The 18,165-nt window shown below is 41.8% G+C and overlaps 1 protein-coding gene across 3 annotated transcripts in view; it reads right to left on the reverse strand.

Annotated features, from left to right (window-relative positions):
• Positions 1–18,165, reverse strand: part of LOC122904835 (serum paraoxonase/lactonase 3-like) — a 28,121-nt gene that overhangs the window by 8,785 nt on the left and 1,171 nt on the right. Inside the window, exons 2-4 of one of the 3 annotated variants that reach the window (XM_044246068.1) lie at positions 17,462–17,532; positions 9,489–9,544; positions 4,365–4,530 (exon numbers count right to left, since the gene is read on the reverse strand). In XM_044246068.1, the coding sequence (XP_044102003.1) occupies positions 4,365–4,530; positions 9,489–9,544; positions 17,462–17,532 (293 nt within the window). Of the gene's footprint in view, positions 1–4,364; positions 4,531–9,488; positions 9,545–16,100; positions 16,190–17,461; positions 17,536–18,165 lie in introns of those variants that run through there. The other 2 variants (XM_044246069.1, XM_044246070.1) reach the window with 2 other exon arrangements.

Here is an 18,165-nt window from a genome sequence, read left to right on the forward strand (position 1 = left end):
CAAGTGGCAGAACCAAGCCCAGATGTTTCTCAATGGTCTCCTGATCCTCACCTACATACCCTCTCCAACAGGAAGGTATAGAACTACAATGGTACATGGACACATGTGGTTTCCCAAGGTGGCCCTTCAACACAAAAAGTGGGTGCATGTAAGCAAGTGGGTGCTGAGAATTCCTTTCTTTGAGAAATGCCAACATTGCAACACATGTTCAAGAAAGGTCAGGGTTATGTAAATATCTTAAAAGAAGGAACATGTCCCAGCTAGAGAAGAAAGTTCTGACACAAGTCCACCATCTAAGGCTGCAACAACAATATTTAATGATCCCAATGGACACAGAAGTAAGTATGAAGCCAAGAGAAAGAAGACTAGTCAATTCTGGGTACTGCCAACCTCAAGAATGTTCCCCTCTGTTCATATTAAAATGTGAACTGCTGGGGACAGCATGGAGGGTAGTAATACGTTTTCTCAAAATACTGTTTTCTGACTTGACAGAAGCTCTAGCTCAGAAGAGCTTTGGAGTTTGAAAGAGCCTGGCCCCATCCTCCCCCTGCAGGGCCTGGTCTGTATTGATGTTCCCTATTCCATTCTTGATGAGTTCCCGATCACATAGACCAAGCACCAGCCCTGAGATGCAGGGGTTATACTCAGAGCCCCTGAAACACACAGGTACCTTAACCCTACTTAAGGAAAGGCACTGCCTCACAGGTGACTCTTTTAGTCTGACCCAGCTCAGTTCCAGAGCCTGAGGCTTGGCAAGCAAAGCCCGAGTTGGATTTCAGCCCCGACGTGGCCCTTCAGCCAGACACTGTGGCCAGACACAGCGTGAGCATTATATGTGCGGCACCAGTTTTACCCATTCTTTAGGCTTCTACTGGACCCTTCCTTCCATATAACAGATGTTCAGTAAGAAAATTTTTGGTTTTTGTCTTCTCATTCCATTTCGATTTATGGGTAATGTTTTGCCCTTATTAAATGCATAATTAAGGGAAGTGACTAGTAACTAAAATAAGATTGCAACCATAATATATTCAGCTTCTGAAAGTCTGATTAAATGCTTGAGGGTTAATCTGTAAACTGGCTCCATCTCAAAAAACAAAAACAAAACGAAAGAAAAAAGCAAGCGCCTACTCCCCATGCCTCAATAATAATAATAATAATAATAATAACAATTCACCCCTAACATTATCCCATGTAGTAAAATAGCTCCAAGTTAATTTGGTCACTCATTATACTTTCTCCAGTGAAGGTGTTGGGGAGGGTCAGACAAAAAAATGGTGACTCAAATAATTTAAACAGAGCTTGGAGCCCTAATTTCACCCAAGTAAAGGGTATAGGATTAGAAAGAAGACCACTTGGGTTCTACTTCTGGAATTGCCTTCTATTAATGACAGATGTGAAGTCACATGTCACTACATTTCTTCAAACTCCATTTCTCCATTTATAAAACTGAGTGTTAATATCTGCCCTGTCTCATGGGGCTCACTAATTTATTCATTCAACACACATTCATAGAGCACCTACTATGCAACAGACACTGTTCTAGACTATGGGAATCCAGCAATAAACAAGCCACATATGATTTTATGGTGATTATATTCTAGAGAAGAGAACACAGAGGAAATAGTAAATACAAGAATACTGGAGAGAGGAGATGTCTTCTTCGTAGAGTGGCACCCACTTAAAGAGTGACAAGCTTGGATCTAAAGATGCAAAGGAGCTCACTACAGGGCAACAGTAGGAAAATGAAAGAAGGTTAATATTAATAAAAAACTTTAATTGTCATTTTGATAAGTGCTAAAAGAAGGACTATACTGAGAAGAAAAATAATAAGGTTCACACGTGGAAACAAGATAGTGGAAAGGCTCGCTGAGAAGGTGACATTTAAGCTGAAGCCTGAATGATGAGGAAGAATAAGTCAGAAGTGATGGAAAGACATTCCATTCAGCAGGAACTGCAAATGCAAAGGGCCTGAGGCATGGAGCATTTTATAGGTCTAAAGGAAATCTAGTGTCGCTGGCCCAGGGAGTCGAGGGGAAGGTGGTATCCGGTGAGGTTGGAGAAAACACCCACATGCCAGAATACACACAGGTATTTTTCTCTGGAGTAATGGAAACAATATGGCGAATTTTAAGAAGGGAGGGACATGATGAGATTTGCATAAAAAATAACTCTTGCTTATGAAAATGGATGGAGGTGGTATAAGAGGGAAGGTCTAGTCAGGGGGCCATTATAGAATCCAGGGAAGACAGGCTGGGGGCTTGGGACGGGATGGAGGCATCAAGGACAGAGAGAGGTGGACAGCTTGGAGACATATTTGAAGGGTAAATTGGACAGAACTTTGGAACTAGGTGACTGAATGGGGCAGGAAGAGGAGAAGTATCAAGGTTGGGCCCAGTGTTTTATTTTGAGGAATAAGTAAATTATATATGAAAATTTTAAAAAGAATCCACTTATTAAAAATCAATAAGCCAGGGCACCTGGGTGGCTCAGTGGGTTAAGCCTCTGCCTTTGGCTCAGGTCATGATCTCAGGATCCTGGGATCGAGCCTTGTATTGGGCTCTCTGCTCAGCAGGGAGCCTGCTTCCCTCTCTCTTCCTCTCTCTCTGCCTACTTGTGCTCTCTGTCTGTCAAATAAATAAATAAAATCTAAAAACAAAAAACAAGACCAAAGGAATTAAACAAAGATCTGTTGGATTAGTAGATTAATAATTATTAATCATTCATTTTTTTATTCAATAAAATCACTCCAACAAATGTATTCTTAACAATATATTGTAACTCTTGTACGTATTTGAAAGAATTAACACACAATTTCTTTAAAAATTCTGAACTGCCACACTCCCATTTGGCCTTCCCTTCACATAGCTACTATGAGTAAGGTCTCACTGTTTTTATTTTCCATGTGTCCTATAGATTCACATATATCTAAAAATTAAATTAGTCAGTAATGATGAACTGTGAACAAGTAGCAAATCACACCAGAAACTGTTGTGTTAAAGTAAGTACAATGTATTAATAACCTAGATTTTTTGCAACAGTTTTTGTGTGATATAATCTGTTGTTGTTAAGCTCAAACTTTTAAAATGTACAATTTAGTGGTTTTTGGTATATTCACAGAGTTATACAACCATAGCCACTCTCTAGCTCCAGACCATTTTTATTACCCAAAAAAGAAAGCCCAAACCCATTAGATATCATTCCTCATTTCCCCCAGCCCCTGCAAACAGCTAAGCTACTTCCTGTTTCTATGAATTTGCCAATTCTGCACACTTGATATAAATGTAATCATACACTATGTGGCCTTTAGTGATTGAATTCTTTCACTTAGGATAATGTTTGCAGAGTTAATCCATGTTGTGGTATATGTCAGAACATTATTACTTTTTATTGCCAAATAATATCCTATTGTATGTACATTCATCACTTGGTGAGAATTTGGGTTATTTTCGCCTTTGGGGTATTAGGAATAATGCTGCCAAGAACGTTTGTGTATAAGTTTTTGTGTGGACCTATGTTTTCAGTTCTCTTGGGGACATACCAAGGGGTGGAGTTCGGGGATCGTATGGTAACTCCGTGTTCATTTTGAAGAATGGCCAAAATGCTTTCAAAATTGGCCACACCAACAAAGTGTGAGCGTTCCAATTTCCCCATATCCTTGCCAACATTTGTCATTGTCTGCTTTTTTTATTATTATTATTATAACCATCCTAGTGGGAAGGGAGTGCCATCTCATTATGGTTTTGATTTGCATTTCCCTAATGACCAAGGATATTAAATATCTTTTCATGTGTTTATTGGCCATTTGCATATCTGTTTGGAGATGTCTACTAAGATCCTTTGTCCGTTTTTTAATTGGGCTGTCTTTTTGTTGTTGAGTTGTAAGAATGATTTATATATTCTGGATACAAGCCTCTTATCAGATATATGATTTGCAAATATTTTCTTCCATTCTTTGGGCTATTTCTTCACTTTCTTCATGGTGTCTTTTGAAGCAGAAAGTTTTTAATTTTGTTGAAGTCTAGTTTATCTCGTTTTCTTTCATGTAATATTTTCTAATGTCACACACAATTATTTTCAAAGGACTTTGAGTTTATATGTTAGATTTCTGAGAACCATCTCCAAACTGGTTTTGAAGGCCAAATGGAAAGAGAAGGAGATAAAAGGAAGAAGGAATGACTACCTTCTGGTTTCCCTTCTTTAATGTGGGGTTTACAAATGTTTGGTACACATTTTATTATTTTACAAATATACCTTTTTCTGGTAAAGTAGAATTTTCCTTCCTTTCACATACACATTGAGTCACGGAGGTTGAGTGTCTTTTATTTCCCTCATTTACCCCTTATTTTTAAACATTCAGGCTTTACCTTCATCGATGAAAGTACTGATTCCATGTGGGTTAAATGATGCTTTGTCAAAATCACCACTGATGTTTAATGCCTGGACTCTTGGGTTTTGCTCATTCAGATCCATCAAGAAAATTTGTCCTGGCTCATTGGGTGCAAAGCTTGGCATGCCTGGATATTTTAGTCCCTGTAAAAAATATAAAATAAGTAGCGCATATATCTGCTTCACAATATTTCATATGGGAGCTCAGATCTCAAAGCCTAACAACAATATTCAAAACTCTGCATTTCTTTTAGATTTCTGGGATTTTTCACGTTGTCAGCTGATGCCATTATCTGATCTGAGGGATTACCAATGACACTTGGGCCATTGGGAATGGGAATGGGAATGTGGGAAGAACCCAGATTCAATTACTCATATAGAGAGAAGGGATGAAGCCAAAAAGTGTAATGCAAGACACTAGGCTGGGCTACTTTGTGTGAGTCCCTCGGCCTGCCTATGCCTCTGGTTCCTCATTTATAAAATGAGAAGAAGTGTAGGATTGCTAAACCCTGAGAGTCTGTCCTTTATAGTCCTGATAGTCAGCAACTAACCCTCCTTAAAGCACAGAGAAGGGGTACATGCTTTCATTGTATTGCTCCCACCCCTATATCCGTTGTATTAGACAGTCACAAAGAGTGGAAGCAGCCAAGAATTCACATAGGGAAATGAGTAACATAAAGCTGACTGTTTCTTTTTCTTTTTCTTTTTAAGATCTTATTTATTTATTTGATGGAGAGAGAGAGAGAGATCACAAGTAGGCAGAGAGGCAGGCAGTGTGGGTGGGGGGAAGCAGGCTCCCTGCCGAGCAGAGAGCCCAATGTGGGGCTCAATCCCAGGACCCTGGGATCATGACCTGAGCCGAAGGCAGACACTTAACGACTGAGCCACTTTGGTGCCCCTAAAGTTGACTATTTCTGATCTATGTTGTCCCTATAGTTATGTCTGAAAATTTGGACATGAATCCTTTTCTTCAAATATTGCAAAAAGGTTATGTCAGTAACTTGGATAGTGGCTCTTTCTCCTGGAAGGACCAATTATGTGGTCTTTTAACCAATAACAGGCAATGGGCCTTTGCTGCATCCCAGATCATTGTGTGGAAGTTAGGAGTTGGTTGGTAGTACACCAATGACAAAACCTCTTCCTCCCTGACACCCTCCCCCATCACTCTGATATATATTAACATCAACAATGTTATATCTTTTCTTGTACCCTCATTTCCATTTATAGTCCGTTTAAATGATGTCCTTCTTACGCTATCTTCTGTCTTCCTTTCCCCTCCCTTTTTAATAAACACTCATACACTTCTCCACACACTTACTTACAATAATAGCCCTTCCATTGCCCTTCACCCCACCCCTGGGGGAGTCAACCTTCAGTTGCAATCAACCTCACACACAACTTTGAGGGTTTTGTTTTTTTAAAGAACAGTTCTTCTATCCCTAAATATTACCAGAAACCTGGCTTTCCCCCAGACAACAATGACATTGCAGAAGCCCATCCAAGGACACACTATTTTGGCTTCATTTTTTTTTTAAGTCAGCCTCACCTGGGAGGAGAGACTCCTACCAACTCCTCTTTCCCTGGTCTAGCTCGTAGATAGGACCAGTCAGAAATCAGGTAGAAAACTTCCTCTGCAAAGTTATCATCCCAACTTCAGTCAGACCTTCAATACCGTTTGTCAATCTTTTTGTTCATTCCAATAGTAATCTATTGCGCTTCCCCAGGTATCCACCTCGATTTATTTTATTATCTTCCAGAGCACCGACCTTCTTCCTCTTTATTCTCAGTGGATGACCTTATCTCCTATTTCTCCAAAGATAAAACCATGCCACTCAACATGAATTTCCTCTGATTCCCTCCTTTCTATCTTGGTAATTCTTCAATTTCATCAATTTTCTTCCTTTCTTCCTCTTCTCTTAAGGATAGAGTTTCCCTCTACTGTTCTTAAGTTAATTACTCCCCCCACCTGTTTACATGGTTGCCTGTTCTCAGGGACCTGTCTTTAGAACTTAAAGTCTCTCTCCTGCTTTATCCCCCATTTCTCACCAGTGCCCCCTTCGTTTGCCTGAAGAATTGCTCATTTCTCCTTCCTTGAGACAAATCTTCTAATTTTACTACTCCTTCAAATGCACATTTACTTGCCTTCAGCTCGCACTGTCTGCTTTCTTAGAAACATCACCTGGTCTTGTCGCCTGCCTTGAACGGCTCCAACTCTCACCAATTTGTAGAAGCACCTCTATCGAGGTCATATCAGTGCTCTCCAGAATATCTCATTTGATAACTCCTCCCCCTTTCCTTATCTGTGTCTCCATGGCATCTGATGTACCCCTTTATGCCTTGTCAAGAAGTCAAAAGCAGACTTTCCAGATAGAAGTCCTGCTTTTCTTTCTGCCCCTTCCTCCTTCTAGCCTCATCCATTCCTCTTTTCTTCTTGCTCTATACTCTTCCCTTGCAGATCTTATTCATAAGGCTTCAGATATTTCTTCTATACCAATTATCTTCAGGTCTGCCCATTTACCTGGAACCTATCTCTGGAGCTCTAGCCTGCATTTCCAACTTCCTCCTCACAGCAGTTCCAAATCAAATTGACAGAACCGAAATCAGCATTCTCTCCCTGAATCCTGCCTCTTATTTGTGTCTATTATTCTCAGTTAAGGGCATCACTGTTCTCCCCAGTGCTCTCAGGCCAAGAAATTCAGGCTTCGAGTCTACCTTTTCCTCAGAGTCAGGCTGTCACCACGCCCAGCAACTTAGGTCACGGTGATAATGGACAAAAAATATCAGAGACATCCAACTCTTCCCTTTCAACCAAGGAAAATTAAGCCCAGAGAAGTGAATTGCCCAAGTCACTCACATCGTTAATTGTACACTCTTTCTGCCACACCATAAAGAAAGGTTTGACAGTGGAGAACACTACTCGGGAAGACAGTTCAGTATCTTCGTAGTCTTGGTGCAAACAAAGGCACAGCCAACTAGTTCAAAGGCTGCGTGTTCTCAAAACAGAAATGATTTATTAGGTAAGTAAGGGTAAGACATTGCAAACAAACTTGACCTACTTTAAGTGTCACAATAAATGAAACACTTCCAAGTAATGGCTTCATAGGCACCCGGTTTTCTGTGTAAGGCAGTTGGGTAGGAATTTGTAGCAAGTGAGTGCAAGCAATTCTTTGGATATCATTTGCCACTGAAAATGGTGAAAATCCCCTGGAGGGGCAGCATCTCTTTTTCCCCCATAGGTGACCTGTGTGTGTGAGTCGGTGCTGAACTTCTCTACTCCCCTCATTCACCAGCACACACATTCAGTAAACAGTCAAGCACCCTGCGCCTGTCAGGGAGCACGTCCGGTGCTGAGCATGGCCACGGATGCTCCACAAAGCTCTGGCCACAAGAAGCTTGAAACCTGGGGAGGCAGCGTTAAGCAAGCACGTCTGATATGATGTGGTAGGGAAGAGTCTAGGCACAGAGAACATGAGGGACCACAGCAGAGGAACATCGCCCAGAAGGAATGTTGGGGGAAGACTTGTCTGTGGAACTCAAGTGTGGCCACAGGAAGCCTGACAGAGAATGAGGGGCTGGCTCTGTCATGTGTGAAGAAGGCAGGCAAAGAGAAGCGTGCCAAGTCCCACAGTGAGGAAGCAAATAGCCTGCTAGGCACCTCTCTATAGACTGACTACCAATGTCGCGCAGAACTTCTCACGAAAGCAGCAGCTTGCAAACGTGTTCTGTGAGGCAAGGAAGGGAGAGAGGAAAAACCAAGAACAAGTACTTGAATTCACTGCAGTGCAAAGAGATTGAAAATAAGCAAAAAACTTCTTCCTTAGCCTAGGAGTCGTTTGTTAGTTTGCAAAGAGGGGCTCTATGATTGAAAGCCCCCTGTTTAATGTTTCTCCGTTAAAATCTCTAGTTTCTGTACGGCGACCATTCAGTAGTACTTTTAGATCTGACAAAAATAGAAAAGAAGCATACAGCTGAACCTACAGATATTTCCTCCTAAAAGCAGAGAAATCTCCCAGCTACAGAATAGTCATTTTTAAAAGTCTATGTATGTGGCATAACGCTGAACATCTAAATTGATAATAGAAAATTTAAGACAACAAAGGAAAAGCTTTTCTAGACAGCTTTTGCTTTAGTTTTGGTTTTGCAGGAAAACTAAGGAAATAAAATCCCTCCCACCTCCCCCCGACCCGGACACATCTCACCACCAACAGCAATTTAAAAATCCAAAAGAAATCTTACTATACTGTGCGTACTTGAGAATTTATAGACACTCAGGCCTTTAAGTGTTATTATATGTGTCCCCTTTTAGCCAAAAAGATATCGATTTTCAAATTCATGTTATTTGGTGGTATTCTATTGGTTAAAATGGAATATTTAAGACACGCAATCCCAAGAATCTGAGTTCACACTGAAAATGGAGTCATTTTGCTTGTTCAGAATCTTGGCCGCATTCCAACCTTCAACTGTTCAATAAATACACGGCAATTTTCATTATCTTCACACCATATACGTTTCAACTTATTGTATTTAATTTATTTATATTTATTTGTCAGTCCTTCACATAGCTTCCTGACCATCCCAAACCCGTGAAGGTGGTATTAGAAATAAAATGCAGGCCCTTCTCTACTAGTCTTTGAAAGTTGGAAGGAATGGCAGGGAACCCAAGATGGAAAATGGGCAGGCTTTCAAACTGAGTAACATGGTTGACATATGATTCAAATATTGCCTGAGGGCAGGCATTGAAATAATACCAGTTAGTAAGGACATGACAACTGGAAACCCAGGTCCAGCAAAATGGGGACGGACACCAACAGGACAAACCTGAAGACTCGTCTAGGAACAAATGGAAAGGAACTGACATTCACTGAGACCCTACTGAATTTGTAACCCCATAGGGAGCTACCCACATGGGGGGCAAGCAAACCTGGGCATTCCTGTGGTAATCCCATTAGCCTTCTGGTATCCTGTTTTGGCTTTTTTAGTTGACTGCTTTAACCACAGTTGGGATGAGCATGGAGGGGTCCATCAGGCAGCCCCAGTCTGCAACGTTAATGTATCTATTTGGCTATTGAGCTGAATGTCTGAGGAGCATGGAAAATACTCACACTGGAGATAAAAGCCAGCCCACTAGGAAGTATATCAATGTCTTCAGAGCCATTTTCTGCAAAAGAAGTGGAGGATCAGGAAGATGCATGAATGAAGGCTTAAAAAGTAAACCTCCCAGATGAAACTTTAGACTTCTTTTGGAAAATACATTAACTTTTTCAACTATTTACTTGGGAAACTACATTAACTTCCAGGAATCCCATAGGCATGCTACTCTACTGTAAAACCTGGGTCAGATTCCCTAAATATTAAATTCTTTCTTCAGAATTCAATTTTCAGGAGAAAAAAGCAAATAATGATAAAACAAAGTCATAGCCTAGATTTATTCTTTAAATAACAACTTCTGGGGTATGCCCTGAGAGATTCAACTTTATTCCCCCTAGAAGACTGATGTACAGATGGATATATAACATTTGGAAAGTCATCTTTGTGAGGGTGTCTTAAAGTCCTCTCAGCCAAACATCTCTCTCTTCCAACTTGTTGAGGTCTAAAAATATACCATTATCTGATCATATTGGAAATTCCGGTAATTGTTATCCAGTATAAAAGAAATAGGTCTTAGGAAAGACTACCAAATATAGGTAAATTTGAACAATTTAGTCAGCTCTCTTTCTCACTAAGAGATGGTCCTAAACACTTTTCTCTGGAAAGAGATGGATAAGAAGTAAGTTATGACCACGAACAGGATGAAAAGGGGGCTCACAAGTCTCCTAATAAAGAGACAGACCCACAAAGGATGGGGGTCCCAAACAGGCCGGACTGAGGTTAAAGGTAGCAGTTATCTAGTGTGGCAAATTGTATTTTACAAATATGGGAGAATCAACATTGATCATAGCCACATGCCCTTCTTAAAATGTGATGGTCATATTCTTCCATCAGGAGGCAAGGTCTCTCTGCTTGAGTCTGGGTGGATTAATGGAAACTGCTTTGACAAACTAAATGAGGTATAAGTGATACCATATGGCATACAAGGTAAAGCCATAACCACAGTTGCTGCTGGCTCACTCTCAATCTCTTTCTCTCTCTCTCTCTCTCTCTCTCTCACTCTCTTCTCCCTTCCCTTCTCCCTTTCCCTTCTCTTCCCTTATTCTCTCTGTCTCTGTCAGCTTGGGCCTTGGGAACCCTAAACTCAAATGTAGGAAGCCTGGGTACTTTGAAGCTATAGAGGAATGACTCTACAGGGACTACAGAAGGTAGAGAAGACACCTGGAAATGTCACAGGTCACTTCATTTCTCAACCATTGAGTCACCCTAGCTGATGCAAATGGGAGCAGCAATGAGCTGTGTTCACTGAGCTGTGTTAAAATTGCAAATTCATGAGCAAAATAAACATCATTTAAGTCTGTCACTCGGATTTAAGGTGGTTTGTTACACAGCTACGGTGACTGGTACATGTGGGGAAAATGTTGCTTAGGGTAATGCGTGACTAGTGTGTCAAAAGGCAGTTGAGCAAAGAGAGGGAGGGAGGAAAAGAAAAGTGGGACAAAGCCAAATAAAATGCAAATTTGAATCAACAGAGTAATGAACAATGGGCACTGAAAGTTAGAGAACCCAGGGAGATTTAATTATATATTCACTTACTGAAACTAATCCCCAACTAGTAACTTGAAAATTAATCAGAGCGTTCCCTTTTCTAAACATTCCAGGTAATCAGGACTTATCTATCTATGGTATCTGAAGGGCTTGAAAGACTTAGTGCTCTTTGCATGTGGAGTAAAACAGACATGGGGAGAACCCAGCAAATTGAATAAAGCAATTTAAAAAATCACATTGAATACGGGTTGATTAATTTTTGAGCCAACTTTTTTTTCTTCTTCTTACTTTTTTTCTCTTGAACACTGCTTTTCGGTTGCTTTTTGCCCTATTTTCCTGCCCAATTTTGTTCTGGACACGGTTATTCTCGAGGCCCTGTCTTTCGCTGCTTCTTATACCACAGCATCCCTTCTACCTCTGCAATCTACTCCAGTCCTCTGGCTTCACTTCTACCCATATGCTGTTGACTCTCTAATCTCCAAATCAAGCCCAAATCATTCTGCCAATTTCTAGACCTTTGTATTCACCCGTACAGTGGGCATTCCTACCTAGCTGTTTCATTTCTCATATTTAACATGTCCCAAACTGATCTGGATGTCTCCCCCTTGAATCTGCTCCATTTCTTATATTTTTATTTCAGTGGATGGCACTTCCATCCCCCAAGTACCCATCCCCTGAAGTACCTGAAGTGATCTTCGATGCTTTCTTTTTCCTTCCTCCCTGAATCCAAAGGATCACTGTCATTCCAGCTCTAGAACTGCCCCTTGGATTTGCACAGTAGCCTCCTAACAGGTCAGTTCTGTTCCCCTTCTACCACTCTCTGCACCTGCTGAGAGTCAGCATTTTACATTGCAGAGTTGATCTGCAACTCTGCAACTCTCAGTTGATCTCGTCATTCTCCTGCTTAAAACCCTGCAGAGGTGTCCCAGAATTAGCCATAGAAATCTGAAGCTGCTTGGTCTGGATTCCCGGTTCTCCACATGCCGGCTCCCGTCTTGGTCTGTTGGCCCCCACCCTCCACTCTCTGACACCTGTGCCGCAGTTCCTGCCTTGCTAGCTGCTGAAATGTGTCAGCCTCGCTCACCTGCCTGAGCATGTGCCGCTCCATCTTCTTCACAACCCACGCCTTTCCCACGCCACTTTCGCTTCCCCTTGCCTGAGTATCACAGGCTCTAGAGAAGAGCTTGGGGGCCACCTCCTCAGCCTTTGCAGCCTCTCCCAGTTCCCGTTAGTTCTCACAGCCATGTTACATACATATAGGATCACCTGAGACCACCTCCGCCAAGCTATTTCATTTACACCTGGGCGGCACCCTTCTGCTGACATGTTGATTTCCTACCAAACAGTCAGCCCCCTGGGAACAAGGACCAGTTTTCATTCAGCACTCCAGTTTTGCACCCAACGTCATTCCTGCCTTTTCACTACAAAAACTCTCAGTAAAAGCTGGTCGACTGACTAAATAAGATAAACCATGTTAGTTTCTTGATCTTTGTCTTATCTTTGAGTTAAACAAGTGGGTATTAATTTCTGAGCATAAGGTGTCCTGAGTTTTGTGCTCTTTAGTCTGGTCCTTTTATCTTCTAAACACCGTTTAACACATGCTCTGACAGCATTAAACCACCTCAGTAATTCAGCTACAACAGGAGTGGGTGTGTTCTTGGGGTGTTGGATTTGTCTTTATTTCCTGACTTAATCCACAGCACAGGGACGCAAGTACTTTCCATTCAGATGTGGGAAAGAGTCACTGGCTGATTGCACAGTATTCCCACCCCTCTTTCCCCACCTCCCCCACCTATGCTGCACCTGGCATGATAACACAGTGCATCTTGGCAACAGTGGCACCTGTGGGAGTAAGAGCTCCCAGGACACCCTCCCCTGGGTACGAGTATCCCCCGCATACTCGTTAGCCTGTGCACAACTATCATTAAAACCCCATCCAAGGGGTGCCTGGGTGGCTCAGTGGGTTAAAGCCGCTGTCTTCGGCTCAGGTCATGATCCCAGGGTTCTGGGATCGAGCCCCCTCATCAGTCTCTCTGCTCAGTGGGGAGCCTGCTTCCCCCCCCATCTCTCTCTCTCTCTCTCTGCCTACTTGTGATCTCTATCTGTCAAATAAATAAATAAAATCTTTAAAAAAAACCCAAACCCACCCAACCCGAATGTTTATAGGAGCAATGTCCACAATAGCCAAACTATGGAAAGAACCTAGATGTCCATCAGCAGATGAATGGATAAAGAAGTGGTGGTATATATATACAATGGAATACCATGCAGCCATCAAAAGAAATGAAATCTTGCCATTTGCAACAATGTGGATGGAACTAGAGGGTATCATGCTTGGTGAAATAAGTCAATCGGAGAAAGACAACTATCATATGATCTCCCTGATATGAGGAAGTGGAGATGCAACATGGGTGGTTTTGGGGGTAGGAAAAGAACAAATGAAACAAGATGGGATCGGGAGGGAGACAAACCACAAGAGACTCTTAATGTCACTAAACAAACTGAGGGTGGCCGAGGGGAGGGGGGAGGAAGAGGGTGGTGGGGTTATGGACATTGGGGAGGGTATGTGCTATGGTGAGTGCTGTGAAGTGTGTAAACCTGGCGATTCACAGACCTGTACCCCTGGGGCTAATAATACATTATATGTTTATTAAAAATTAAAAAATTATAATTAAAAACCCCTCCCATTAGTCTAAACCAGTGTCTTGAATAAATGTCTACTACTTTTTAAACTGTCAATCCTCTATGCAGCATAATTTTGTCTCCTTGACTATTGATCATTTTCTACAGCCACCCTGAGAATATGTCACACTGAAACATTACGATCAATTAATATTATCATGATTTCCCGTCTTGGAAAGAAGATCCTGATAGCTAACTAAGAAAACAAATGCAGCCTACAATATAGAAACAGATCTTGGAGATAGGGGAAGATTCTGGAGAGGAAAAAGGATGGAGGGGACGATAGGAAGATACCAAAGACAATGGCTGATTACTTCCTAATCCTGCCAAATGTGGATGGAGCCCCAGTCAAACTATTCGAATTTCATGTGCAGCTTTGAATAGATGCCAAGGGCAGCCAACTAACTTCCTGGTTAAAACAATCCTTGACCTGCAAAGTCTTGGAAAAGGAGAAACTCAATACAAAAAGATCTATGAGATATCATTTCTGGAGCTTAGAATTATTTCGCTTTTCAAATTTTCTTCCCAGAAAGAATAATGGGAAGGAAAACAAAAAGAGGAAAGTTTCTTCCACCAATAAAATTAACCACAGAAGCCCAGATCTTTTTTTTTTTTTTAAAGATTTTATTTATTTATTTGACAGACCAAGATCACAAGTAGGCAAAGGCAGGCAGAGAGAGAGGAGGAAGCAGGCTCCTTGCTGAGCAGAGAACCCGATGTGGGACTCGATCCCAGGACCCTGGGATCATGACCTGAACTGAAGGCAGAGGCTTTAACCCACTGAGCCACCCAGGTGCCCCCAGAAGCCCAGATACTGAAGAAAACACAAATCAGAATTCTTCTTCAGCTCTGTTAACTGCCTACTTGTGATCTCTATCTGTCAAATAAGCCTACCAAGCCCTGCCTAAAATCCTTATTGGTTTCCCGTTGCTTCATAGAGCTTTTCACTCATCAAATAGTTGGGTCTTGTGAAGTGTTCTCAGCAGTGATTTTTATTTAAATATCCAGCCTGCTTTGTTTTGGCCAGCTCTGCTTATTAATATTTCACCATTTTGCATCTCAGACTTTCGGTTTTCTGCTGCCGCTATACTTTCCTGATGCTTCCATAACAAAATGTGTTGTCAGTAGATAAGAGAGGCAAAGTCACACGACAAAGAGTCCAAGGCATAGGAGAGAACCATCCAGGCTCATAATCTGGGCCCGTCACCCTCTGGTTCTGGGCCACAAGGCAAGTCACTTCATTCTGCTGTGTCTCTGTTTCCTAATCAGCAAGGACAGCAAGTAGCACCCACCTTACAGATCGATTATCAGGGTGATGTCAATGTTTGTAAAGAACTCAGCAGAAGGTTTATAGACAAAGGCAATGGCATTATTTTTAGAGATGTATCAATATTGCCCTATTAATCAAGATCCCATGGTCCTGGGATCGAGCCCCACATCGGGCTCTCTGCTCAGCAGGGAGCCTACTTCCCTCTCTCTCTGCCTACTTGTGATCTCTATCTAATGAATAAATAAAATCTTTAAAAAAAATATTTCCCTGTTAACAAACATTTAGTTCTCCAGATGTAAGACGGAGATATGCTGATAGACACAAGAGGTAATGCTGTTTTCTTTTGCTCTCAGCCCGTTCCCAACCATTTTAGCCATTCTTTTCAAAATATTTAGATAATCAGAACTTTGATCTGTCTTACAACATTAGCTCCAGTTTTAGCTTCTCAACTCTATTGGAATTCTACGATCCGCGAGTCAGACGAGGCTTTAGCAATAATCTAGTCTAATTTCCCTACTACATTATTTGGCAAGCTCCTAGCTTTTTAGAGAGATATGTAGTAAATATGAATATTACACCACAAAACAATAAACACATGAGCAAATGTTACGATTTTTTTTTTAATCAAATGAAATCTCACCCTGTACCCATATTCCGCTAAACCGAAGAGAAATTTAACCTCAGTCACTACTGGGTCTTCTGCCAGAGTTGTGTAAATATCGTAGGTGGCAACTTTTTAAAAAGCAGAATATTTGGGGAAGTCCATCTGGCCTTTATTCTATACTAGTCACCACCGAATTACTCACTGCCAAGCCAGTGTGTTCCCTTTAACGTACACAGTTCTGTCACTTCCCGGCCCTGGATGGACACAATCTGTGCTGGGGCTGGGACACACATCACAAAGGATCCAGCATCCCCAAAGACACCTTGCAGCCATTCTTTCTAGGGTCCTGCTCCACCCCCAGAATGCTGCCAGGCATGGGGAAAGGATCCCTGTTATTCAAAATAGCTACATATTCATATGCTTTATTCATCGGCACCTTCTGAAAGAGTTCAGATTTTTGAGAACAGAAGTCGGGAAGCAGCCTGTCCTCAGTTCCTTCTGTTTCTACCCAGCCCCACAAACCTCTTCCATGTGATAGGAAGCCATTGGCCAAGGCTAATTTTTCTTTTCTCTTTTCTTTCTTTCTTCTTCTTCTTCTTCTTCTTCTTCTTCTTTTTTTTTAGAAACCAAGAGAGAAAAAAAAGGAAAACAAAATAAAAAAAACTCTTATTCTACCCCTGTCTCTCTCTCCCTTTCTCTCCATGTACACATATATGTATATGTAGTCAAAATATATCATATATAAAGAAATAAATGTACCAAGAAAAAGAAAACACAAACTCATATCACAATAAACCATGCTGTCACCCTGTCACATAATGATAAATAAGTCATAGTCCTTGACCCTAGGGAGTTTACAGTCTGGTAGTGAGAACACTGCTAGCCATAAAATAAAGTGTGTGGTAGGTGTTGTAAGTGAATCAGAGTTTCAGAGCACTGGGGAGTTCAGAGGCAGGAAGGAACTTTGCAGCCTGATCTCAGCAAGCAAAGAGGAAGGAATCAGTGCCGGGGATTTCATGAGCAGCCATAAGAAAGTGAAAAAGCACATTTCTCCAGACAGTGAGCAGAATTCACTTTGAGCTGTTTGTCTGGTAGCAGTGCCGGGGAGAAATGGGACTTGGAACCCAGAGAAGCAAATGCAGCAGTAACAGGAATGGGGTGAGCTCAGCCCTGTGTGGGGTCACAGAAGATGTTGACACCAACAAGTCTCAAGAGACAATGAGGGACGGGGGAAAACATACGGCTCCTACATATGGAATGGAGGCCCTTTGAGAACGGGCTTACCATACATAGGGAAAGTCTAGAAGAGCCAGTTGTGGGTGACGGGATGAGGGAGGAAAGGACACAAATGGCAAGTAGTTTAGACTGGAAAAGGAGGCCTGCAGTTTGAGAGGTTAGGGAGGCACCTATGGAGTTTTGATTATTTATTTATTTTTTTTTTTTTTAAAGAAATCTGAGTAGGCTGTGAGGTTCCTCAGGGTAAAGGCTGGGTCATATTTCTTTTGGTACTTGCAGATAAATTTAGAAGGAAACTGATATTTGAAGCCTGAAATACCAGGAAGGAGAAGGAAGAAGAGAGAAAAGAAGTAAGGTGGGCCCCAGAAGGAGACAGAGAGGGGAGTGAAGTAGCACAGAAGGGGCATTCAGTAAGGGACAGGATGTCCTTCAAATGATGGAGAGACATCAGTAAGAAAAAAAAGACTGGGGGGAAAGCCACAGATTTTGACACTCAGGAGGGCCCCTGGAGCTCTGGGATGAGAGAGCTTCAGAAAGTGGGGCAGAAGCCCCTGGCAGGAGGCCCTAAGGAGTAGCAGGCAATTAATTTAGTGGGCAGCCTCAGTCGGGTGGGTAGTGACCAAGAAACGGCACTGTCACATACGTACCAAGTCCCTCAATAAGGTGGCAGCTCCGGGGCTCTACCGACCTCACTTCTCGAGATGCATTAGTCCTTTGTCTATAGAAGATAAAAACACAGGATGTCAGTGCACGATATCCAAAATCGATGTCTAAACATTGTCTTTAATCACCTTTTTTTTTTTTTAAAGATTTTATTTATTTATTTGACAGAGATCACAAGCAGGCAGAGAGGAAAGCAGCAGGTTCCCTGCTGAGCAGAGAGCCCAATGCGGGGCTCAATCCCAGGACCCTGAGACCATGACCTGAGCCAAAAGCAGACGCTTTACCCACTGAGCCACCCAGGCACCCCTTTAATCACCTTCGTGTTCATTAACTGTGTTTCTCATCATGTATGGATGCTCTAACAGGTAAGTAGGTACCTCCTTTTATTTACTTTTATTTACATTTATTTACATAATGTGGACTATAGCAGCTGATCTCACCCAGTTGAAAGCCTAAAATGCCATTATATATGGACAATACTTTTTGGCCTGATAAATGATACTGTAGAATAATATAAGTAACTGGACAGTATTATTACTTTAAATGTACAGAGTAGTATTATTTAATTTGTGAAGTATTATCTATTAAAAATCTGCACTTTGGCTCCCTTTTACTCCTGATAGCCTTGACTTTTGACCCCTCCCCACCGCAATGCTTTCCCCAAATTCAAGTGTCTCCTAATAGCTAA

The sequence above is a fragment of the Neovison vison genome, chromosome 4 (assembly GCF_020171115.1).
Source record: "Neovison vison isolate M4711 chromosome 4, ASM_NN_V1, whole genome shotgun sequence".
Taxonomy (NCBI): Eukaryota; Metazoa; Chordata; class Mammalia; order Carnivora; family Mustelidae; genus Neogale; species Neogale vison.